The sequence below is a fragment of the Phragmites australis genome, chromosome 24, assembly GCF_958298935.1.
Source record: "Phragmites australis chromosome 24, lpPhrAust1.1, whole genome shotgun sequence".
In the NCBI taxonomy this organism is placed as follows: domain Eukaryota; kingdom Viridiplantae; phylum Streptophyta; class Magnoliopsida; order Poales; family Poaceae; genus Phragmites; species Phragmites australis.
The window spans coordinates 3,787,577-3,814,069 of record NC_084944.1 but is presented as its reverse complement, the minus strand read 5'-3'; the positions used below and the strand labels follow the sequence as shown (position 1 = coordinate 3,814,069).

Here is a 26,493-nt window from a genome sequence, read left to right as displayed (position 1 = left end):
AAGATTGACGACAATAACATTTGAAAATGATGTTTTAGAGAAGATTAAGTATGAAGATATAATTGAAGATTTTATTTCAAGAAATACTAAAAAGATGATGCTTTCAGTAGAACATGAGATCAGTTTATTACTTGAGTACTATATTTACTCTTTTAGCATTAATATTTGATATATTACTAAGTATTGTTAGAAATAATATGTATTAACGTTATATAATTAAGTAAAAGTATATTTTGTTATATGAATTTTCCAATTTTAGGTCCTATTTTGCATTTAGCATCGGAGCCTCAAATTCCTAGAGACGGCTCTGGCTGGGGTTTGTGGAAGAGGATGCAACCGTGGCGTGAGTCACGCACGTACTAGTCGTTGTGGTCGAGGGTACGAGGACGGAAGGAGGTGGTGTGGACGAAACACGCAACGAAGTGATTGCGGGGGAGTTTCACGTTGAAGAGGAAGCCCAACATGGGTGGCATCCCGTGGAACGCGCGGTAGCGACGAAGGAAGGCGGGGTCGGTGAGGAGGCGTCGTCAGGATTTGCCAATGGCCGAGCAGCGGACGAGGCGCTTGGGCTTGTACGGTGGAAGGCGAAGGAGAACCTCGGGGATGAGGTCGTCGGCCAGATCCAGTAGCGAGCGGTGGCGGAGACGTTTCGTCGGCTAAGGCATAGCCATGCCTTGATCTCGCCAGTCGGTGAGCTGTGACAGTTGGGGGCAGAACGAGGATGACAACAAGAACAATCAATCACTGCTATTTGATAGGTTTGATTCAGGGTGAGGCACGTTAACCGAACTTTTTTTAATATTTTTTAAATATAAAATTGTAAATATATGTGGTCATTTTAAAAAATTGTAAATTTATCGCCTCCCAACATGTGACAAGTTTAAAAATTAAAAGAATATTATGTTTCAATGCTCTCAAAATTCAAAACACTAGCTAAATAGTCATAAAAAAATTCTATGGTATAGATAATGCTATCATCTCGCTTAAAAAAACTCAAAATGGATGACATGAGTCAAGATTTACAATTTTTTAAAATGAGCATATATATTGTATTTTTATTTAAAAAATAAAAAATCCATGTTAACCGGCCGAGCATGACCCATTTTGGTCCATTCAAATTTGGATCGCGAGAATTTATTACAACCTAGTTTGGCTCATTCTAATTCGGTTCGTGGGCATTATCGTGACCTAGTTGGGACCACACTTAGCCATTGCTCTTGTGTTTGAGCTTAGACTTACAACTTTACAGACGGCAAAAAAATTAGGCAAAATTTGCTATAGGACATTAAACATTCGTGGCTTTTGCTATTTCATGCCTAACTTTTATGAATTAGTCAATAAAAATTACAAAATTGTGGTTCTTTGTAGCATGACATCGCAACCATTAAAATATTATATCATAATATGATTTCAGGTAAGAGAGTGCTCTGAAAGGATCATTTTGCCCTTCCGACTTGTAGCAGCATTTTTAGCTTGACGGGACCATTTTCCACTCTTGAAAGTGGCGTATCCATTTTTAGCTTGGCATTGTAACTGATTTATTTCCATAAAAAAGCTGATGTAACAGGCAGTATTGAATATGGAGAATGATAAATTTGCATGTATATAGTCTGTTACTGATAGCTGCCTTAATTTCCATACATATATGCAAGGAGAAACGTCATAAAATATTGATCGAGCCTAAGCCTAGCATAAACATCACAAATAAGCATCACATCTAAGCCTTACTAGTCTGGCAGAAATTAACATCACATATTAGCCTTGCAAGCTTGGCACAAATATCACCGCATACACAGACTAATAGCGTGAACAAAATATGATCAGAACAACACATATATCTTGTGTCAATCAGAAGTTGTCTTTCTCTTCAGTGGCTTCAGCTTTTGTGCTTTCCCTTTGGCATTAGGTGGAGAAGTAGCATTGCCTCCAAACTCCAATTGCCTAACTGAAGAAGCATTGCCTCCATCTTTCAGTTGCCTCCGATGACTGAAGAAATGTAACAGAGAACATACTTATTCATTGAGCCACAAAACTGAACTTGAGAATAACTATGGAGCATGGCTTACCTCCTAGTGTTTTCTGCTGGGCTGCGAGAAGAAGCACTATCTTCAACTTCCATTTGCCTCTTACGACTGAAGAAATGAAAAAAGAAGAAATTAATTTCATGTACCAAAAAACTAAAATTGAGATAAATTATGGAGCATGGCTTACCTCCTAGTGTTTCCTGCTGGACTGTTGGACAATTAATGGCCTTGCAGGAGAGGATAATTCAATTTGTGGTTGTTCAGTAGAAGTAGTCCCTACAGATAGCTTTGCTTTCTTGGACATGATTCTCTTTGGCTTAGGCGGTGCTGGAGGGGGCACATCGGAGTCATAAATAGGTTCATTGCAAGTTTTCATCATATGATCAAACTGATGGCACCTCTTGCACCTCATTTAATGTATTATCTTCCCACCTTCTTCTACTCCCCTAATCCTTCTTTCTCGTGGCCTACCAGCAGCCCTCTTCAAAATAGGGGGGCAAAGCTTGAAGCCTAAATCCACCTTAGGCCACTGCCTTCTATCTGTCATTGGCATCACACATCCCTCATAGGCTTTCTTGAACCTATCAACAGAGTAGTAATCATCCACAAAGTCTTCTATCTTGTGGTTACGCGTTGAGCTAATGTAGCAAAGAGCATGTCTGCATGGCAACCCAGTAATATGCCACTCTTGACAACTGCACTCTCTCTTTAGTAGATCAACTGGTACCTTCAATCTCTACGGTATGGTTATATCCTTTGTGTATGACAAATACCAAGTTCCTGCTCTTAGCATGGAGATCCCTTATGATGTGTGGGAGAATCTCGCCCTTCATCTTGTTGGCTAACCTCCTCCTGAGTTCATGTTTCTCCATGAGTAACTATCTAATCCTATCCATAAAAAGGATGACTGGAAGGGACTTTTCATGCCTAATCCATCTGTTAAATGTCTCGGCAATATTATTTGTGACATAGTCACATTTGCTTGCATACGAGAACTTACATCTGTTCCACAAATGCATGTGGTTGTCCTCTATCCATTTGATGGCAGCAGGGCAGGTGGTCTTCATAATGTTGTAGTGGTAGTCATACTTCAATGTATTGTATGCTTTGCAAGCTAGCCACAAGTGTTTCTAGAACACATCACTACGATACCTCTTCTGAAAGTTCTTTACTAGATGACGCGTGCACTCTCTATGTTCAACCCCATTTGAGAACACTTGTGTAACTGCAATGTCAATTCCCTTGCCAGCATTTGTTGATGTTGAAAGTATCCTCAAAACTGTCATTCCATTTTCCCATTATCTCTTCCAGGGTCATTTGTCTTCCATCCTAGACAACATTATATGATATCTTGATTGAATACTTCTTTTCCAATATCTCTCTCAAAGCTGCTCCTCCTAAAGTAGGTTCTTGCAACAAATCAATTGTTATGTCCCTCACCCATGCATTAGTTGCCATGCAATTAATATCAACTTTGGATGTGCTTGCACAATTATGCTTGGACTGAAGCTTCTTGATCTACACAAATAATAGATAGGCATCAGATGCAATTAAATAATAACCATAACATATGAAAAGGAGACGAGACTATATTATACCTGCCAAGTTCGGCCATCTTACAATTATGAAGCATGTATCCCCCACTTGCATTTCTTAGCTTTACAACGCCCTCTATACCTCATGGAATTAGAGTATGTAGCTACAATTTCCAACTCTTTCAATATTGCATGTTGCCTAATTGCCCTCTTAAAGCACTGACCATCCTCAAATCTAACACCAATAGTTATGGTTGGATATTCCAAATCAGTGACATTCACTGGTGTTTCACATTCAGCTCTATCATCACTAGCATCCTCATCGGAAGGTTCATAATCTGAATCCAAATCAGACTCCACATCTGGAAACAAGTGAACTGTATGGACCCTCATCATTTAATCCGACATACTCATCCCAATCATCTACCCATGCACCTTCTTCATCCTATTCACTTGACAAGCCACCCTGTTGCAAGTTAGGCACCTCAGCATCAGGTGGAGGGATGGCTACCTCAGACACGGTTACACACAAAGGAAGCCTCCTAATATCCCAGTACAGATCAATAGCATCTATAAGCCCTAAGTCAGAGGTTATCTCAGCAAAAGAAGATGTTTTCCTATCCCAAAATGTCAAAGACATGCACTGGTCCATCCCATGCTTCAGCTCAGCCACCAGAGCAACCAACGAATTATTCATATTAGCAATACCTCTATCCATGACTATCAAAAATTTGTTGGTAACATGATATTCTTGGTTGCATCATCACACATCTCAACATAAGGTCCTACGGACACAACAACTCTACATGCTGTCATAGGGTCCATCCTAAATAACAGGAAGGAAATCAACAATCAATCGCTTATAATCAGAGAAGTTAGAGCAAAAGTAACCTAATTTGTGCAACCCATGACAATTTGACAGCACATAAATGCATACTCTTGAGGCACCCATGACCAATTCATGGGCTTTGAGGGTGCTTCCATGGACAGGAGTGCCGGAGCTTCCAAGCATAGCGCTTCCGGAGCTTCCAAGCACAAGACTTTCAGAGCTTCCATGCTTCCTCGAGCAGGCAGGGCCACAGAGAGGGAGGGGCAGCAAGGGAGGCAATGTTGTCCTCTAGCCGCAATCCTACCACAGGGCGGCGGGCGGGCGAGCGAGTTGTAGCCTCTAGGGCGGACGACAACGCGTTTTGTGAAGGGCGATGGTGGCTCACGCGCAGGGTGGCAGTGGCTCTCAGGCATGGGGCGACAACGACTCTTAGGCAAGGTGAAGGTAGAGGGATGGCGATAGGGAACAAGACGAGAGGGGGCAGGGCGACGACGGCTCAAGAACATAACGGCAGTGGCTCTCAGGTAGGTCGGAGGCGAAGGGAAGACGATGGGGAATGAGACAAGAGGGGGCAAGGCGACGGTGGCTCACGCGCAGGGCGGCGATGGCTCTCAAGCGGGGGGCGGTGGTGGCTCTCAGGCAGGGTGAAGGTGGAGGGATGCTGATGGGGAACGAGATGGGAGGGGGCGACGGTGGCTCACGTGTAGGACGGTGGCTGCTCTCAGGCAGCGACGGTGGCGGCTCTCTAGCAGGGCGGAGGGATGGCGATGGGGAACGAGACAGGAGGCGGAGTCGAAGGCGGGGTGGCTCTCATGATGGGGATCGAGACGGAACAAGCGGGAGCTGTGTATTGGGATCGATACGAGAATGGTTCAGTCCAACTGGATTGAGAAACAGGTGCGAAGCGATGAGCCAAGGGCATCCATCGTCATTTACAGTAATTTATCTCACCGAAATAATAGGATATAATATTTTAATGGTTGCGGTGTAATGTGGCAAAGAACCATAATTTTACAGTGTCCATCGGTTAATTCATGAAAGTCGGGTGTGAAATATCAAAGGCAACGAATGTTCAGTGTCCCACAACAAATTTTGCCAAAAAAATTACATGCTGGCAACTGCGCTCTACTGAGCAAGCAGGGGCTTCTCCTAGCGATTTTCAATGGCCTTACTAACCCAATGCTAGCCCAAGCGTGGCATTGGTTGACTGATGGGTCATTAAAGCCGACTGAGGTCCACTTGCTCAGTTGTTTAGGGCTTGTTTAGTTCATGGCCATACTTGTTACAGTTGTGACTGCAAACCATACACGCGCTTAACTCAGTCATACTTGCCTAACTTTAGACATGGCAAAGTGTGCCAACATGTGGCTATCAGCCAAACATGCCCTAGTTTCTCCTTGAAATTTCACTTTCTTTTTCAAATTAAAAAATCTTCATTTAATAAATAAAACAAAAAACTATGATATAAAATTAACTATAAGTTAAGCATACATGATGTGTAACTTTTTGAATATATGAGATTGTATATGATTCAGGTCCGTGAAGAACCAAAGCAGTAAATTATGGGTAAAAAACAACACACGAATTATTCCCACAAAGCAAAAACCCACAAGGAAGAAAAACAATGAATCCTGTAAAAAAAAACATGCGCAAAGCAAAAAGTCACAAAATCAAGTTCGAATTGCAAAGCACACCCAACAGCCTAGGATTTGTCTGAAATCAACAAAATTGTTAGCTTGAGGGCTTGTTTGGGTGCTCAAGCAAAAAATCCACAAGAGTTTATCCCCCGGCGAGGATTTGAGATGGCCGTCATGAATCCCCAGCAAAACCCTGGAAAACAAAGTTTTGCATTTGGGAATTGGAAGGGGGCACAAGAGGATGAAATCCCCAGCCATTGAAAACTAGAAAAATCACCAAATCCAATAATAAAATCGTGAATTTTTTCACAAAAAATGCATCTGGCAGCCAGCTTCTAACTTGCAAACCTGAATCGAATGTACGTGTCATCTCCATCTCTTCTTCACCATCTGTAGCATCACATTGAATCAAAATTTCACCTTGGTGAAGCGCACGACCACACCAAATTGGATGTTGCAATTGAAGATGAAGCTAGCGGCAAGGATGCCTAGGGAGGAGATGCATTATATGGATAGGATGGAAGGCTGGAAGAAGAGATATGGCTGGCGGCAAGGCATGTGCAGATAGAGGCATTCACGTGTGGAGGTGCTTCCGGTTGTTATGTCGTGCATGGCCATGGAGGAGATACCCGCGATGAGGCCACACATTGAGAAGAAGATGACGGCGACGGTGGCGAGGTGTCGCGAGAGTGGAGCAAGCAAGGGTGACAATGACGGGGTTCTCCTACCACGAGTCAGGAGGCATTTTTTTACTTCCCCATTATTCCATGGGTTTCAGGGTGGAATTGGTCGCTAGATTTTTGGCCCGTCTAACACCTAAATGGTCATTGGGGTTTCATGGGTGAGACAATCTACGTGACAAATTGCTCCCGTGGAATGGACTAGGATCCCCGCGAGGATTGGGCCATCCAAATGAGCCCTGAGTATTGGTTAGCAACTGTGTAAATAATATTGCGAAAGCTCTTCAAGCGTTGAACCCAAATATTAACGAGTGTAATCCTTGTCACATCTTCTTCCTCCCGCTTCCACTCAAACTTCTATCATCCTCCACACGAGACCACAACATGCAACAAAATCACTGGCCACGTGGCACTGGGCCTCAAAGATTTGCATCCCTCTCTACCTTTGTTTGATTTAGGCATTTTTAGCTTGTTTGTAGGATCGATCATTGGCGGTGAACCAACCATTCACTCGCTTCAATTATCAGCTGTCGGTTCATGAAACACATTTGTAACCATGCTTCAAATTGTTCTTGTTAACCATCCCACAAACCTCACCTCACCTCGCTCGGCAAGGATATACGTTGGGTAGGGTAGCCAAAATTTTGCTTCGCCCGGCAACCTTGCTCCACTTGGCAAGGATTTCCTTGACCACGCCGGGGCACGCCAGCATGAGCAAGCCAAATCGGCTCTCCGCACTGGCAAGGTTCGCTTGCTCTCGTGGTTCCCCTATGAGACAAGCTCTCTCACCGAATTGACGCCCCACCAGAGCGAGCTCCCCTACCGAATTGACTCCCTACTCGCGCTGACCAATCGACTCATGGTGCAAATTGAGTTACACCTCGTCAAAATCGAGTTCTTGCTGCCAAGATCAAGCCTCCCCGCCCGAATCAAGATCTTGCTACCGTGAATCGATTGATGCTATGGATGATTCAGCTCTTGCTGCCACAAATTGTCAAGATCGAGCTCTCGCTGCTGTGAATCCATCGATTTGGCTGGGAGGGCGTCGTTGATTTGGCTAGGTGCCGTTGCGAGTCGTCGAAGTCGAATTCTTGCTACCATCAATTGAGCTTCTCGTCGTGGGTCTCGTGCTGCTGCTGGGATCGAGCTCCCCGCCGCCAAAGTCTGCTACTCGAGAGAAGAAAAAGGAGGCGAAGGAACCAAACTTACAAACATAATATTGCCTTCCTTTGCCCAACAAGGCTATCCTCTCCAAGCAAGGCGAGGCTAGCAAAGGTTCCAAGCTTGCCCTATGTTCTTGGAAAACAATGACTAGTGCAGAGCAACAATTGTTTTGAATGTGACTTGGATGAAGCACCATGCGCTCCCCTGCGATGTTATCAGTGTTCATGATGCATTCTCCTTTTATGGTTTTGGTGTTGTATTGTCTTCATTATCGGTATGATATAGAACTCTTTTGCCATTGTTTTTTTTCAAAAACAAAAGGTAAAACTATATACGTAAACCAAGCCCAGAGGCGTAAAAACACAACTCCGAAGGCGGAAACGTTTTACTCATCCGCCCAGGCGCCGAGCTCTATCCAAAAACGGCGGGCACCTCCCTCCTCCCGCTCCGCGTCCTCCCCAAATCACACCACCGCCACTCGCGGTCTCCTCCTCCTCCTCCTGGCTCCTGATGCTTCGCCTCTGCGCCACCGTCCTCAACCCCCCTCTCCTCTCCCCACTCGCCTCCACCGTTCACCACCTCCGCACGCGCCGCCTCCTCCGCGTCCGCGCCCTCGCCGCGGCGTCATCGCCCTCCGCCCGCAGCCTCCGCCTCCTCGAGTGGGGCAAGGTCTGCGACGCCGTCGCCTCCTTCGCAGGCACCTCTCACGGCCGCGACGCCACCAAGGTATCGCGCTCCGATCCCCTGGGGTGTCATGTCTCGTTGCCCCGTCGGGGCTCGCCTCTGACGCCGAGTGTGGTTTGTTTTTGTCGGTGTGTGGGTGAGTACAGAAGCAGCTTTTGGGGGTGGAGGACGTGAGCTATGAGCAGAGCCGGAGGCTGCTCCAGGAGACCGAGGCGGCGGTGTGGCTGCTTGACAACGCCGGTGGAGCGATGGATTTCTCGGGGTTGGATACCGTCGTGGTGAGGACTCTGGACACTGGGAATGTTTTCCATTTCGCAATATGTCCGTACGAATTTGCCATTATACAACTATATATAGCTACTAGTAATCAGTAGAAGTAACTTAGGATGGAGCCAACCAATGTGTCATGTCCCTGTGACTGGTACTAGTTAACTTCTATTGCCTTATGTGTAAGTTCATTCTATATTTTCTATATTTTTTTTTCTTTCAAGAAATCAAAATAGTGCGCCTACATGATGTAAATGTTGAAAAACAGTACCGAATCATCCATGAAAAATAATGACTGAAGTGCACATGTTTCTGAATCAGTTTGTCAATCTCGATCTTAATTGTTTCTGATGATGTTTGTACAGCATTGTTCTTCGCACCTCATTTTGCTTTACCTACTTAGATGTCAAATATCCTCTTACAGAAGTGTGTGAACACGCTATTGAGTCATATGTTTTCTGTTTTAACTAAAGATAGAGTCAGCAATACATTGTGTCTCTGGAGGTGCCGTGATAAAAGGTCTGGAAGCAATGGCAGTTGCTAGCTTGATGCTGTTTGTTGAATCCTTGCAAATAAGTATTAAAGCTACCATGAAGCAGGATGAAAACTCACATAGTCGACTAATGCCTCTTACTGAAACAGTAAGCACCTCTCAGTTTTTGCTATCTTGCACCCTTTTTTTCACAATCATACAATCATTAATGGCAGCGCAATATGCTGAATATTCTTCTTCTGACCTGCAGATTTTAGATGCTGTCATTAACAAGGCACTAGTGAAGTCCATACAAGATATCATTGATGATGACGGCTCTGTAAAAGATACTGCAGTTTGGTTCTTGCATCCTTTTTTTTACTTCTGTTTTCCTTCTAGTTGATGTGATTAGCATTTCAGTGGCAGTCATCCATGTTTAAAGTTTTTTATCATGTTGGTTCCCTGTAATTCATACCCCTTTTCTATCATCTTTTGCTGTTCATATGTTTTTTTATTGCTTTTCCTAACTGTTTTTTTTTTCTTTCACATTTTTAAGACCATGGTGATTATGCTCCTCTGGAATATGCTTGTTTAACTCGAAGAAATTTCTTTTCCAGAGTCCTGAACTAAGACGGTATCGAGAACAAGTTCAGCTCCTAGAGAACAAGGTAGGTGGTTCTGGAGACCTTTTCTTTTTTTCAAAATTATTTTATTAATGCCTGGCTTATTCGTCAGCTCTATGGGTGTGCTGCCTGCAGTATAAATTATCCTTCCTGGTCTTTTTTTTTACTTAGTACTTAAGTGATCAAACCATGGTGCCTCAGTGACACTGCACCAATGTAATTGTTGCCTTTTACTCATTTGACTGGAACAATTGTGTTTCTACAGCAACACCTTATGCTTAATTTTATTTATTTATTACTGGACTATATAAGTTCTCTAAGCTCAGTGTCTATATCTTCACCATAGCTTCCCTCCTATGTACTTGTAAATTACATCATCTTTTATACTGTGCTGTTGTGTAATGATAACTTATATAGGTGTTATTGATACATTTGACATGACCCAACCGAATCAAAAGATAAAAAAGTCAAGGAAAGAGAGAACATAACTCAGCACGGAGAGTTAGAGGGATAAATTTGCATGGATAGAGAGGTAGTGGTAGGATACTTGTTATGTCTTGCTTGCTCACGGATGATGATTTCCTGACTCCGTCACATGTATAGGAGTCCCTAACAATTTTAAACTAGCCAAAGCTACATTTTACAATCTAAAGCCGTTCATTGATTTTATTTGAGGGGATAAAACTATTCTTTCATGGAAATTTGTTGGTGATAATTAATTGCTAAACTTTGCATCTTGTTAACTTTTCAGTTATACCAGCTTATGGACAAGTTGATGCGCAATGCTGAGAATGAAGCTTCTTTGTCGGTATTGTTTTATGTAACTCACCTATTGCTAAGGAAGCGTCATTTTCAATGAATTACAAACATATATTTTTCTCTAGGAAGTATGCATTGTAAATGGAAGATGCTGCATTAGAACAACCGAAGATAAGTCTTCGATTTTTGACGGACTACTGCTCTCCAGGTGTGTCAAACATTTTTACATATACATGCTCTTCAATAATGTTTTTTTTCCTTCAATCATTTTTTCTGCTTCTTCTAGCAAGATATAAGACTCATATATATCCTCCTGCTTTATGGTTGACAAATTCCCTTAAGATCTGGATTTTTAAATGGTTTACAGAATGATTTACTAAGTTCCACTCAATTTGTTTGGATCCTAAAAGATACTGGGTTTATTTTTATATCATGTACCACAAATTTGTCTGCTTGTCAGTAATAATATTTGCACGCTAGACAGTTTTTGTTAGAAGATCAAGTAATCCCAACAATTTACTACAATTTGTGACCACTGACCAGTGTGTAAAATGAAACCTGTCTCTAATTGAATTTGATTCTGTAATTCAATATTGTATTTTGATCAAGATCCATATGTACTGTAGTGGGTCAGATGCTGGGAGCATGGTAGAACCAATTGCTGCTGTTCCGTTGAATGATGAGTTGCAGGAAGCAAGAGCACTAGTGGCTAAAGCTGAACTGGATGTCTTATCAAAATTGACTGACAAGGTTGTAGAGGATGGTCCATTTGGTTTTTGTAATATGCTGTTCTCTTATGTCTGCTTTCTACCTCTTATTTGCAGATTCTTCTCGAGCTTGATAGTATTCAGAGTTTGCTGCAGGAAACAGTTAAACTTGATAAGGTGCAGTTGTTTTTAATTCAGTATTTCCTATGGAAAGCAATTATTGCTTAATATATTAATACTTCATGGTTTGTGTATTCAATAACTTCGTCTAGGAATTTGTGCATAGAATATATATATATGTACATAAAAAGTTATATGCTTAATTTTCAGTACTTAAATGCTTACAGGCTATAATTTCCTGCAGTTCTGTACTTGTTTCTCTATGGTATTGATTGTGTATTATTGTGATACGTTGAAACCATTTGCACCATAAGACATTACTGAGTTGTTTCAGTTCTGGTTGGTGCTGCCATTGATCAGTTGTGCATTGGTTTACCGGCACTTGATGATATGTTTTCATAATTCTGGACTACCTTTCTTACTTTGTACTGTCAAAATATCTTACCAGACCTATGCTAGAATTGACAGCCAGGCAGCAGCATACCAAGCATTTAGAATTTTAGATTGATATATGTTGGCATTTTAAGTGAGACCATATGGCATTTACCGAATTCCAGCATGTACTCAATTGATGATAAGGTGTCGGGCAGATTGGCATCATTCCTTTTTGGAAGTTGTATGCCATTATTTGCTATCATATAGTTCACAGTTCACCTGAATGATAGTGTTGACATTACACACTGTCAAACTTCATCGTATAAGCTACCAAAGAGTCTAAGACCTGCTCTAGTTGGACCTGGGTCTCGATGGCCTGGCTGAATATAGTTTCCTTGGAAAAACCCAGACTGAAAACTGGAAGTGTCTAAATCATGGACTGTGTACTATATGAAATATATATTAGTTACTTATATTTGGTTTTGGTTGTGGAATGGCATTTCTGTCACATGCTTTACTCATTTTTTTGACTGAACATGTTCACCACTTGCTTTGCAGGTCACAGCTCGTGCAAAATATAGCATAGCACATGATGGTACATTTCCTGACCTGTATTTGCCAAACTGTGAGAATGAAACTGTCACTAGTGCTACAGGTGGGTCTGTCAATACAACTTCCTCAGCTCACCTCCCTAAGAAGTCATGGAAACTGTACATGGCAAATGCATACCATCCACTACTGCTCCAGCACCACCAGGAAAATCTCCATTGTGCCAAAAGGGATGTTGCAAGTGCCGCAGCAGTGAGTTTATCTGGCCCCACGTTATTCTATTTAATCCCCCCCCCCCTCTAAAAAATGGTATATTAGTTGAAAATGAGGATACATTTGTTTACTTCTGAATGCACTCGAGTCTAGAACAGCACATGTTCCATTGTCATTTGTTGTTTGTCAATCTGTAGTTGTGCGATTGTCATTTTGCTTCCATGTTGTAGGAGATCCGAAGGAGGAGGATTTATGGACAAGATATTGCAGAAGAAGATCAATTGGCATCACACCTCGATTCGATGAAACTTAGGGTTAGTTCTTGTTTGGTATGTATGATGATTGCTGTTAGTGTCATTGGATAATTTATGTTCCAGTTTGTAGGTTTCCCAGCTGGAGAAAGACCATCCAGTACCAGTAGATTTTATGATTTCTGAAGAAACTACTGTCTTGGTCATAACTGGCCCAAATACAGGTGGTAAAACAATCAGCTTGAAGACGGTTGGCCTGGCATCTTTGATGGCCAAGATAGGTAATGGAATAACGGCGCACATATTGTTTCACTGTTACAATTGTGAACGTTACCTACTTATAGGCTTCTGTAGATTATATAATTGCAGATTTTTCTAAATGTTTGTAATTTCGGTTTGATTGATGTAGTCACCAGCGGTAAATTTTCTTGCAATGGAAACTATCAAACTAATGATATTATGCACTTTCCACATACGTTCTATGTGTTCTCAATGAGCACACAAAAGGGATATCTTGCATAACATTGTCCATTCTGCTGCAGGTCTATACATTCTAGCTTCTGAACCAGTAAAAATCCCATGGTTCAATGCTGTTTATGCTGACATTGGAGATGAGCAATCATTGACCCAGTCACTCTCTACATTTTCTGGGCATCTGAAGCAGATTGGGGTATGTTTTAGTATTTATCTTAATTAGTCATGAATCCAAATCATTTAAATGATTGCATTACTGAATGCAACTATCATTAAAAAAATACGCTTCATTTTTAACTCTCTGAATCCTTAGCTATTAATATGACATTCGAGCCTTCTTTTATTAGGCCATTCGTGCAAAATCAACTTCTCAGTCCTTGGTCCTGTTGGATGAGGTAAGTAGTTTATTCACTGTCTTGATAAATACTAGATGCATCTTGATTCCTATGTGGCTATGTTCTTAAGCATGGACTTGTTCGCTGATTATGTTTTTCAACATGCTTTGCATGCAATTCTTGTCTCTTGTTCTGACTGCCCCCCCCCCCCCCCCCAATATTATCATCCATGCTGTAGACAGCTTAGATTAACGAATGCATATTTCTGAATTCTGACGAATATCCATCGCACATGGAAATTGTTTGTGTTATAAGATTCCCAAAATGCATAGATGTTATGTAATACCTTATGCCCACATGGTCACATCATGACCAGAGCATTGTTTGTGACAAAGGACTCATGACGTAATGTCTTCTGCCGACTTATAAAAAATTGCTGTTGACACGTTATATGTCTATTGCATGTGACCATTGCTTGTATTCTAAGATCTTCAAAATGCATTGGTGTTCAGTAACATCTTATGCCCAAGTCATGACTAGAATAATGTTGCTGACGAAGAACTATCTCATGATCTAAGCGCCTTCTGCTGAACTTTAACTCTTCGAAAATTGGTGGTGAAATGTTTTAGGTAGGTGCTGGGACAAACCCACTCGAAGGAGCTGCTTTGGGAATGTCTCTTTTGGAATCTTTTGCTGAAGCTGGCTCCTTTTTGACTCTAGCAACAACTCATCATGGAGAACTTAAAACACTAAAATACAGGTTCCTATCGTTCCAAGCTTAAAGTCTTGTATTATGGTACAGTAAAGTTGTAAAATGAGGTTGTCCGTAAATGAAATTTATTCATCTTTTGTTTTACATATTGACATTGCTGTTGACTTTCTTATAATTCCCATTTTCAAAATATAAAAAATCCCTCCAATTCAATATGATTTTCACAACTGTAAAAACCCACCAAGTCTTGTGCAAATTATTGTTTGTGAGGTGATGTTGGTTGCACCTATATCCCTTGATGTTGATACGGCTTACATAGTTTTATCTCTTGAAATATCACTTTTCTTGTTGAGAGTGATACTAGTAAAAGTTGCAATTTTTTAAACTGACAATACTTCTCTCCAACTTACGTAATGAGTAATGACACAGATATTTTTGCATGATTTAATGGAAGATTTCACTTAAAAGATGGTTAAAAAATATGGCAATATATGATATGGCATGTCTTGTGCCCTAAATAGTAAATACAAACTAGTTGCTATCCAACAAATACTACATAGTATTGATGTCTGTGGAAAACATGGCTCATTATTGTAAATGCTTTCAGCAATGATTCATTTGAGAATGCGTGCGTGGAATTTGATGAAGAAAATCTAAAGCCCACATTCAAGATACTTTGGGGGATACCAGGTTGCCTTATGTTTTCCCTTCCCTTTTCAATCATCTGCATGTTCAGATTTGCATGTACATTCTCAGTGGTCACTGCCCTTAGTAGATGCTAGAAGGCCTTCATCTTTAATCTGACTTTCTGCATAGAAAACCCTTCTTTCAAACGGGTGACTAGCCCCTCCAGTCAATTATTTCGTTTTTTGTTTTGAGTGAAAGTCAATTATATCGTGGATGATGGAATCCTACTGCTTGTTTTATGCACCTTTTATGATCCTATAGCATGGAAAATTGTAAGCCTTAGGAAACACTATTCTGATGATGCCAGATTAGTCTACCAGTTACCTTCATTCTTCAATTTCTGATGAACTAGTGGGACACTTCATATGCTTGTAATATTTGTGACATACTGTCTGTCCTCAGACCTTTTTTTTTAGATAATGGAAAGTTCATTCCAGCCTCTGCATTTCAAATGCACACAGCCTTCTGTCCTCAGACCTGCCAAATTAGCTGAATGACTTCATAATTTATATAGGGGAATATAATGTATTTTTAACTGTTGCCTGCACTAACATCTGATCTTATTTCATTCTTGATTTCTTTTATGCTCATATCTCGTTACACATGTAGGCCGCTCAAATGCAGTCAATATTGCTGAAAGGCTAGGTTTGCCCTTGGATATAATAGACAGCTCAAGGCGTTTACTTGGGACAGCTGGTGCAGAGATAAATGCGGTAAGTTTGACTGCATGATCCTTTATTTCTTAGATTAAATTCTGGTCGTCTTTTATTTGCATTAACAAGTCGGGTATGTTAACTTTGTGTTGCTTACTTGCCAGTATGTTTCACCATAATGCTTGACTAAGAGGAATAGGAGGCTCCATAATGCTTCCCCTCGAATTGCCAACGCAGCATGTTTCTTTGAGAAATATATTATCTCATCTTTGGGGTTCATGTATATGTTTTTGGGCCCTTTTCTGCACTCAAAATTTGCATGATTGACTTATTGTCCAAAATGGGTCGATACGATCCTCAGTACCCTAAGTCCATCTTTTGCAGTTGATAATGGACATGGAAAGGTTCAAACAAAAATATCAACAACATCTTCAGGAGGCACAACATCTTCTCATGTGAGAATATCTCTACTTAGATACGTGTACTCTACAGATCTACATTGATTATGCTGTGGCTCTCTTTCCCATACCACACATCCTTGCTTGGATATTGTATTATCATGCTTTACTTATAACTTGCTTTGATGAAAATAAGTATAACTGAGTTTGATGTTTAATCGCTGCTTTGCCTTTATATTTCCTGCCTTCTAAATGAACTTTTACTTCCATATCTTTCCTCATGTCTTGGTTGCTTGTTCGAAGGATCATAGTGTGTAAGCTCAAAGTAGAACTGGTTATCTTAATGTGTCTTCTTCATGAACTTCTCAAGTCAAATGATATCTTGTGTCCGTTGTTTTCTCAGGCAGTCCAAGGAGCTTCATAATAACTTGGAACTGGCACAAAAGAACATTGTAGACCACACTTCTGCTCAGAGAAAAAGAAAGGCAAGAGTAGTTTCAGAGTATGCTGTTATGGCCCGTTCTATCATTCGTAAGAAGTTTCAGCAGTTCCAGGAATCTGCAATAGCAGAAAGAGCGAAAGAAGAAGAGGCTGCGAAGAATGCCAAATCTGAGAGAGTGAAGGATCCAGTGCCTGCAAGTACTTCTGTCATCGGAAAGACACAGAATACAGATACCATCTTGGACGCAGCAGCCAATGGTAAAGACACTACATGGGAACTTTATCATTTTTGTATTATCATTATTGTCTCTATTATTAACCTCCACATATTCTGAAGACAAGTTAAATTGCCAAATTTTCCTTTCCTTTTTGTACTTAGATGAAGAAGATGGGACCCCAGAAGTTGGAGATTTAGTTTATGTTCCCAAGCTCAAGAACCAAGCTACTGTAGTCAAATTTGATTCGTCTAAAAATGAAGTGCAAGTCCAAGCCGGTATGATGAAGCTCAAACTAAAGCTGAAAGATGTTAAGATTCAGAAGCGGAGAGTATCCAGATAGAAAAATTGAGCTACGCAGCTTTGGAAGAGGTTCAGATAAGTACGTGAATGCTGTTTCATTCCATACAAAGCATTTCATCTGCTGCATGCCTGCATCCGCATTCTCACTAATCATATGATCATGCAAGTGCAACTGTAGATTCATCGCCTGCATGTAGTTTTAGTTATTAACAAAAGCTTCAAAGCCGCTGCACAGAAGCTTCCAATTAATGATTATCACTTGTAAAAACAATTTCCTATAATTTATCATTAAGCTGTAAGTTTAGGAGTATTACATTCACTGTACGAAACTGAAATGCTCTGGCATTAGTTGGGGCATGGAAATGGCCACATTGTAGAGACGACGTTTCTGAGCAGCATGTGGAATTTGATACCATATGGTCCAATCATTTACAAAAAGAACTTTTAGTAAAGTTTACTCATTTGTAGAACTTCTGGTACAATCCATCTGTGTTCATTGTTCAAGGACAGGAAAGTTGGTTGGACGATCGTTCCAAGCAACTTCCCTATCCGATCATGGGAATTCTGCGTTGGGTTTCGTTTCTCATGTTCTGAGTTTACAGATAATCTGAAGCAATCTGGCGCTGTCTGGATAAGCAACATATGTTGTGACCGTGTGGCAAGTCATGTGCATTCTCGATGAGTAACATGGTAAGTAGCGGGTGCCCGCTTCTGTCGGCAGCATCAATGAAAAAAGACCTGCCGCGCTATCCGTGCTGATAATGTCGTGTTTGAAGGCTACCAGATTTTGTTTAAAACAAGAGCACGAACACCCTGTGTCGCCTTCTATTCGGAGGAAACACCGATTGGAATGCCAGATTTGCAAAGAAAGACATTCTTCGTGTAGGCAGGCATGCAAGACGAAATATGTGGATTTGTTTCGAAAAAGATCGTCACTATATTGCAATTAAAATTGGTTTATAAACATTTTACTGAAAAAAATATTCGTCAAAGTTACTAGAGACCGTGTCAATGCTAGATGGTTACTTTTGTTTTGTTAGGATAGCGAAGACATCGCTATTCTTGGCTAAGGATTTGTTAGTTGACATGCCTGTCCGGTCGAGTCAGCGATGAACTCCACAATTCCGTTCAGGCTTTCAGATTGTTCTCCGGTGTTATTTTCTGTACTGGTAAGTGGTTATTTTTCGTTCAATTTTTTTGAGCGAAGGGGTAAAGATTATATTAAAATTTTAGCACAGCATATCCCTATTTTAGGGAAAGAGCTTTGAAACAAAGAAAATGCACAACGAGCTTATCCAGAGCCTGCTGGCATAGTCTTCCCCTCTGGTAACCTCCACCTCCCACCGCGTCACCACGCATGATTGGATTTTGAAGAGCCGCATCAACCAACGCCTTCGAAGCAATTCGAGACGCCTCTAATCCGTTAAACGTGCGTTGGCCATTGCTGAGTCGGAAAAGAGCAGGGAAATATAACCGGTCGCTTCCACTCAAAACAAGCAAAGATGGACGCCCAACACGAACCTCCGCGGTCGCCGGCACTAAGGCATTGACCCGGAAACAACCACCACAACGGTGATGAAAACATACACCCCACTATTCGTCAACAAAATCAGCAACACAAACCTCCTAGAGCTGCTGCTGGAGAGCTCAACAAAAACGACGATCGCGCTGGAGACGCTCTGGAGGAACAAGAGATGGCGAAACACCCCGCAGATGACAAAATAACCTCAACACTACATCAAACAGTCTAACCTACAAGCTAACAACTAAAGTACCATAAGTAGGAAACTCTCACCTAACTCACGTCGCCGGCGAGCGAGAGACGGAAGTAGAGGGGCCTGATCTGGCCTGGAAACAAAGATCGCTGAAAATCTCCTCTCTGAACTGTAGCAAGGGGAATGGACTTGGACGCGTTATTATTTTTCGTTCAATTAATACATAAAAACCTTGATCTAAAAGATTTGGTGTCAAGTTTGACTGTTAAATGGAGCGGTTAGATCCCAATCGGACGGCTACGCCCCCTTGCCGCGTGATTAGTGATAACGACGACGGACCATGAAGCGTGGACTTTGGAGCATACGCGCATCCAATTTGCAGCACGTGTTGTGTAGGTGGGCCCAACCTGCCCGGCTCAGGCCCATTGCTCCGCTTGTTTCACTGCGTACGCTCGAAATTAAAAACAGCGGTGCTGCTATCCTTCTACGGTTCTACCCGGAAAAATATTAAGTGTAAATGGACTATTTAGTGGAAATAATAGATAGCAATGATTGGATTCTAATCTAGCGGCTTGTGTCCGGTGAGCAAGATTCACTTATTCAATAAAACACTTTAACACAAAACATCACATACGGCGGTAAAATCTAGACAATTATGCCTAAGTAAGATGACAGGATGAACATTAGAATTAGATCAGGGTGAGAGTTTGATATTTACACATTTGCATCGAATAGCCTATTTACATCCAATATTTCTCCACCCTACCTAACCCACACCGTGCCGTGCTACTCCCTACCCACTCAATGGCAGGTGGGCCACCCTATCACTAAAATCCCTGGCCCCACATTTCTATTTTTTTTAAATGTGGCCTCACATTTCTTGCAGAGGCAAATGTAGGAGCAGATGGGACGAAACGACGACGATGCTATCCACGGAATTCGCGGGGAATAATAACGTTGCTTGCTGCCGATTGCATCCGTCACGTGGCTGGTCGCTAAGGCGCGTGGACACGTGTAGGGATGCCATTTGTGGGCGGTCAAGCTGCGGCGTTTCGTGGCTTAGCCGGCTCGGCAGTCGTCTCAGCTCGGCTCGGACTATTTTTGTGCAACCCAACCATTAGGCTTGCCACTTGGTTGCGACCTGCGAACTTTTTTTTTTAAAGAAACCCTATAAATCATCACATACCTAATGGCCGAAAATATGAAATTTGTAGACCGATGAAGTTATAACAGGAGTCTTATTGCCGATGGGTATGTTATCTATTATAAAAATATATATCTTGATGAGAAAAAAAAATCTAAAGTTTGATCTCTGATAGGTAGGAATTACAATTATCTTCACTAACCATCTATGCTTTGGCTTGTTCTCACGACTTGCGAACCTTGTTGCACGAGGTCAAATTCAAGATCTAGTTTTTCATATAAAAAATTATAACTATTTTTTAATATCTAAACGAATTTAAATGAAAAAAATATTCAATTATAAAGTTGTAAATATCATCGATAGGTACAATTTTTATATAAAGATCATCTCTATACGAGATCATATGAAGAGTTATGAATTTTTCTTTAAATATTATCTGCGAGATACAAGATACATCGGCACAATTACATGTCGGCTATCCGGTTGCCGAGAAAGGACTAGTTAGCACTCTGATTATTGATAGGTGGTTAGTCGGTACTTTTCTATTTTGAATATTATTTGTGTAATTTTCTAATAAAATAATAATATTTTTTAAAAAAAATTCGGACTGTAAGCGTATAAGAGTTTTGTTTCTTTCTTTTTTGCCACGCTCGGACTTTTGGGGTCTTCTAGAACCGAGCAATGGTGCTTAATCAAGTGGATGCGTTAGGTGAGCTAACACTCGATTGGAAGATAGAAGCACGACCTTTGGTCCATGTAAGGCCATCTCCAGCAGAATTTGCATTTTTGAAGATCCGGCTGCTACAGTGATTTTTGCGGGGGGTACTGTAGCAGCTCCAGCAGAGTCGGGTACCCGGTGCTACAGTGGTGCTACAGTACTGCGGAGAGAGAAAACAACCCAGCAACTTTGCGGAACTACTGTAGCACCCGTAACACTGTAGCACAGTGCTAAAATAGACTGACAGTGGGCCCGAAGGGAGAAAACAAATGTTTGTTACTGTAGCAACACTGTAGCAGTGCTGTTCACAGAGGCTGACAGCGGGTCCGGAGAGAGAAAAAGAGGAGTAGAAGGTAGAAAATAAGGTAGCTGCTGGAGATGAAAAAATAAGGGATGCTGTAATAGTGATATGTGATGCTGTAATAGTATTTTAGAGGATGAAAATTTGAGGTAGCTGCTGGAGATGGCCTAACGGAAGCAATAGGGGAAAGGCCGCATTAAGAAAAGGTGAAGCAAGTGCCTTTTGGATATAAGTAGTAGCACATGTTGTTAGCAAAATGTAATAGAGTAAGTTCACTCGATTGTCATAGAAAAGAAGTTTTTTTTGGAACGAACGTGACAGGAGCTCTGCCTTGTAATTAAGGAGAAAAATGTTTAGGGATAACAAAATATAAGGACCAGAGTCCTGCCGAAAAGCCCCGGGCCTTGGCGACATAAAAGAGCGGCCTAAGCCAAGAGAAGAGAAAGGAGGGGACGATACATAAGAAAGAGAGCGTTGTAACATAGAGAAGGCTCGTCGTCATTGTTTGATGTCATCTTTAGTTCTAGAAGCTACCTCTTAGGCTATTATTGTCTGACTCTGAAAAATTTGACGGTTCTATTCTTTCTAAATATTCTACATGATGTAGATGATAATTCTATTGAAGGCCCATCACATGATGTAGATGATAATTCTATTGAAGGCCCATCGTCGTTCCTTTGGCATTGCTCGTGCCGCCGCTTCCCACCATTCCGCTATAGATTGATAGCAAGTTGGGACAATGTTTGAACCAAGGTTTATATCCTCCTAGACCAAGACTTGGCTCTAAACCGCCTGCGCAAAGGGGCAATGCAAGCATAGGTGAAGACTAGTTTCTTGTGGGCCATTGCATAGCATATAGGATGTTTGGTGAGGTCAACCTCTCGTTGCAAGATTATCAGAGGTGAGCACCTTGTTTTGTACTAGCGTCCAAGTGAAAAAATTGCATTTGTTTTCTGCCTTTGCTTGCCAGATTAGCTTGCTTGCCAAATATGCTTGCCACGGCATCTGCTCGGGTTTTGCTGAATGGCGATCCTGGGGAGTTGATTCATCATCGGAGGGGACTGAGGCAAGGGGATCCGCTCTCGCTAATGCTATTTATACTAATTATGGATGTCTTGAACTCAGTTCTAGATAAAGCTTGTGAGGTCAGACTGTTTTGGCCACTCTCCGCTAGAGCGCTCAATCATCGAGTATCAATGTATGCTGATGACATGGTACTGTTTTTGAGGCATGCTGTTGAGGAGCTTGATGTTGTCAAAAGGATTCTTCAGTGTTTTGGAGAGGTTTCTGGGTTGCGGACAAATATTAACAAGTATTCAGTGACACTAATATAGTGTGCACAAGCTGACATTGACATTGTGCGGGGAGAACTATCATGTGATATCTCTGAGTTTCCTTGCACTTATCTGGGACTACCCCTCTCCATGAAGAAGCTCACCAAATCTGCACTGCAGCCTTTAGTGGATAAGGTTGCTGATCGGTTACTGACCTGGAAGGCTGCCCTAATCCATCCTGTTGGCAGAGCCACACTTGTCCAAGTAGTTCTCACAACCATACCAGCTTACCAATTAATGGCGTTAGATATTCCTAAGTGGATAATCAATGCAATTGACAATAGAAGGAGAGCCTTTTTGTGGAAAGGTCATATGGATGTTAGTGGTGGTCACTGTCTCTTAGCTTGGAGCAAAATTTGTATGTCTAAGGAGCCTAGGGGCTTGGTCATTCACAATCTTGAGGTTCTTGGTTGGGAATTGCGGATGTGATACTTGTGGTTATTGAAATCAGATCCTCACAAACCTTGGGCCGACCTTGGAGTTTCAGTGCCTGCTAATTATACAACCATGTTCTCTATCATGATGTGCTCTGAAATTGGCCATGGTTCTAACACTAAGTTCTGGACAAATCGCTGGCTAACGGGTAAGTCAGTTGTTGACCTGGACCCTCTTGTGCTCGTTTTAGTGCCCAATTGCTTTATAAATAGTTGAACTGTCCAACACGCTCTCACAAATAGGTGCTGGGTTAATGACATTAGAGGGGATGCATCAGTACAAGTCATAGCTGAGTTCTTCAATTTATGGGACCTCGTCTCAGAGATAGAGCTTCATGATGGGGTGGAGAATACGCATAGATGGCTGGGCACATTGTCCGGCGTGTTCTCTACCCGATCGACATATAAGTCCTTCTTCACCGACGTATCACCTTCGAGTCATGGAAGAGGTTATGGAAATCTTGGGTGCCTCCTAAAGCGAAGTACTTCATTTGGTTGGCTTGCCACAATCGTTGTTGGACAGCCGATCGCCTAGCCCGACGCCAATTTTCTCATCTTGATTCGTGTTCTCTCTGCGATTAGGAACCGGAAACCATTACACACCTTCTGGTCGAATGCGTCTTCGTCAGACAAATTTGGGTGGATTCTCTGCATGAGGTTGGTCTACAACATGTGGCACCGGCGAGCATGAGCATGGCCTCCTTCCAAGACTGGTGGCGACTTGCTGCACAACAACTTGACAAGAATCAGCGCAAGGGGTTCAACTCCTTGGTGATCCTGGTGGCTTGGCTCATTTGGAAGCATCGTAATGCTTGTGTGTTTGAGGGTGAGAGGCCAAGCGTGCAGTGTCTCATTAGGGCCATTAGAGAAGAGGCTATGCTGTGGTGTCTAGCAGGCGCTCGGTTTTTGAGCCTGCTTTGGCCTTTGGTACTTTAGGCTTTGGTCGCCTCTCGAACTGCCTAAGGCGCGCTGTTGATGAGTGCATAGTTTTGTAGTGCATGTGTTGTTTTCCTTTCTTTTTTTGCCTTCAATTTGTGGGGTTGTCATTTGTTCTGCAGGGTTTTCTAGTTTGGACCCCTCTTTCCTTTCTTAATATAATGACGAGCAGTTCTCTTGCCAGTTCAAGAAAAAAAAAGATTAGCTTCTTTGGGAAGCGCTCAAAAGCACCATTGAATTGAACTTGATAAGCGGACTTGGCAGAGTAATTTCCATCTTTAGTCCATCGCCATGTGATGGTGTCGTCAACTTCATGTTGGAGGGTGATAGGCTGGAGTCTAATCCAAAGAGATACAATTTCTTCCAATTGTATGGCATCATTAATCTTCTCTCGGAGTGCACAAATCCAATTATTATTATGGAGCTCTTGTTCAACCGTTCTGTTTTTGCGCCTGACAAGTTCAAAGATATGAGGAGCTAAGGTTCTTGGGGTTGTACCTTGCAGCTAGCTATTATGCCAGAACTTGGTTTTCTTTCTAGTGCCAATTCTTACCACTGTGGATGCATTGAAGAGGAGGTAGTCCACTGCATTGCATGGAATCTCAGTGCCTACCTGTCGGAGGGTTAACTCCTATCGCAAGGATCTTAGGGGACCCCTTTTTAGAGATTCGGCCGGGGGGATGATCCTGAATATGTCCGTCTGAGAAATAAATGGGGATGAATGCGATGGCCGGTGGGTGGATGATCTAATGCGGAACGGGGTAAATGCGCTGGTGTTTAGACAGGTTCGGGCCGCACGGAGGCGTAACACTCTACTCCTATATGGATACTATAAATGCCTTGAGAATGTCCCTCAAGGATGTTGCTGGTTACAAGAATGTCTGTCTATCTTAGAGCCTGGGGCTCCTTATTCTTCGGTCTGCGCGTATCTGTTGGCTTTTGGGTGCTCTCGATCTTCTCTTCTCTACTCAAAGCCTGTTCTGATATTCTTGAGCGCCGGAGAGCTCGTTTTGTCCGTGTTGTTCTTCTTTTTTGTCTGTGCTGCCGGCGGCTTTAAATACCCACGGGCAGCAGCGTGCCTCGAACGGGATGGCACGAGTTTCAAGGCACCATATATGGAAAGGGCGTCATCATCACCTCTGGGCGAAGTGACCGGGGTGGAAAATACGTCCCACGCCCGGTCATCCGTCACCATAAATGCACTGGCAACGGGCGCCGTGGAGAGGGCCCACCGGGCAGCAGTGGAGCGGCCCAGCGTGCCCGCCCTGTCTTGTTCTCCTGCCACAGCAGCGTGGCAGACGGAATGCTTCGGTCCTTACGATGTTATCCCGAGACGGGCCGGATGGCACGGGATGTGACCCGTGCATTCAATGACCCCACGCTCTTCCGCTAGAATGTGGCAGGAACTGACACTGAGCATGGCGGGAGCAGTTGGAGGTGACAGGCCATGCGCGCTCTTTAAATGCGGCCTTGGACCTTTGACTGGCTGACACCTCATCAGTGGACCCCTCGGGGGCTACTGCCAGGGGGCTCTCCGAGTCGTCGGGGAACCGAGTGCTCGGGGGGTCACTGTTCACCTCCTTGAGCACTCTCTCCCGAGAATACCTTTTCTTATCCTCGGGAAACAGAGTGCTCGGGGGTACTGTTCACCTCCCTGAGCACTCTCTCCCGGGCACGCTTGTACGAATCCTCAGGGGGCCGAGTGCTCGGGGGCTGCTGCACGCAACCCCGAGCACTCTCTCTCAGAACTTTCTTCAGTGGGTCCTCGGGATACTTGGGTGCCCAGGGGGCCATCGCTCGCGGCCCCGGGCACGTTTCTCCCGGTACTTAGCTTTCCTGACCGTCGGGGGACTCGGGTGCTGGGGGGCCACCGTATACCTTCCCGAGCACTTTCTTCCCGGCACTTAGACTTCGTAGATCATCGGGGAACTCGGGCACTCGGGGACCACTGACTGTGGCCCCAAGCGCCCTCTCTCGGGACTTAATCTTTTTTACCTCGCGGAGGAGACTCCGCGGGATGGCGCTGTGTGGCGGATTGCTGGCCTGGCCTCGGAATTCGAGGACCCTCGGTTCCTGATTCACCGACACTACCCATGGCTTAGCTTGATTTGTCCATTCATGCCATAACCATCGAAGTCTTAGTGCCTTGCCAAAAAAATTAGATGCAAGATGCCAAGGCCGCCAAGCTTTTTCAGGCGACACACCCGATTCCAATTAACAAGGCAATGTCCTTCGTTGGCCTCTTATTTTCCTTTTCAGAGAAATGAACGCCGAATCTTGTCGATTTGTTTTGTCACCCATGCTGATATAGGGAGGATGGTGAGGTGGTATGTTGGGATGGATGATAGAACAGAGGTCACGAGAGGTAGCCTTCCCGCTTTATTTAATAACCGACATTTCCATCTCGGTAGCAGTTGTCTAATTTTTTTTAATAAGTAGCTGAACATGCAATCGTTGGAGATCCTATGTATATAGTTGCAGCCCCAGGTAATAGCATGAAAAACCCTTTTGTACAACCGTTGGAAGGGTTGAAAAGAAGTTCAGTAGTCATATAAAAGGAAAATGGAAAGAACAATCTCGATGTCGTGTTCTTGGAATGAACTATACATATAGATAAAAAATAGCGATGGCCCCACCAATAGTACACCTAAGTTATCCAGCAAATCCGTAGCGCTAGACTCTGTTACTTGTGATTTTTCCATGACACTATTGCGAGTTTTTTCTCTCCTAATCCCATGGGCATTTATGTGTTCTTTTTAGGGCGTGGGACAAGTGGCTGAAGTGGTCACTTTAAGTCTAGTCAA

At 42.8% G+C, this 26,493-nt stretch overlaps 1 protein-coding gene across 1 annotated transcript; it reads left to right on the top strand.

The window, feature by feature from the left end:
* Window positions 1-8,240: 8,240 nt before the first annotated feature.
* Window positions 8,241-17,577, top strand: LOC133907323 (uncharacterized). Its single transcript, XM_062349339.1, has 20 exons — window positions 8,241-8,595; window positions 8,700-8,831; window positions 9,294-9,461; window positions 9,564-9,647; window positions 9,910-9,960; window positions 10,667-10,723; window positions 10,800-10,882; window positions 11,301-11,424; window positions 11,499-11,558; window positions 12,435-12,677; window positions 12,869-12,952; window positions 13,023-13,170; window positions 13,432-13,559; window positions 13,711-13,758; window positions 14,328-14,458; window positions 15,018-15,100; window positions 15,707-15,810; window positions 16,135-16,205; window positions 16,552-16,847; window positions 16,969-17,577. The coding sequence occupies exons 1-20, from the start codon at window positions 8,380-8,382 to the stop codon at window positions 17,145-17,147; spliced, it is 2,490 nt and encodes an 829-aa protein (XP_062205323.1). The 5' UTR covers window positions 8,241-8,379; the 3' UTR covers window positions 17,148-17,577.
* Window positions 17,578-26,493: the final 8,916 nt, after the last annotated feature.

Excerpts from the sequence above, each read along its gene's own strand:
- LOC133907323 (XM_062349339.1), top strand. The coding sequence starts at position 8,380 with ATGCTTCGCCTCTGCGCCACCGTCCTCAACCCCCCTCTCCTCTCCCCA. Across the intron at positions 9,961-10,666 it reads TTCAGCTCCTAGAGAACAAG|TTATACCAGCTTATGGACAA; the intron begins GTAGGTGGTTCT and ends TTAACTTTTCAG. Across the intron at positions 15,811-16,134 it reads CTGGTGCAGAGATAAATGCG|TTGATAATGGACATGGAAAG; the intron begins GTAAGTTTGACT and ends CATCTTTTGCAG.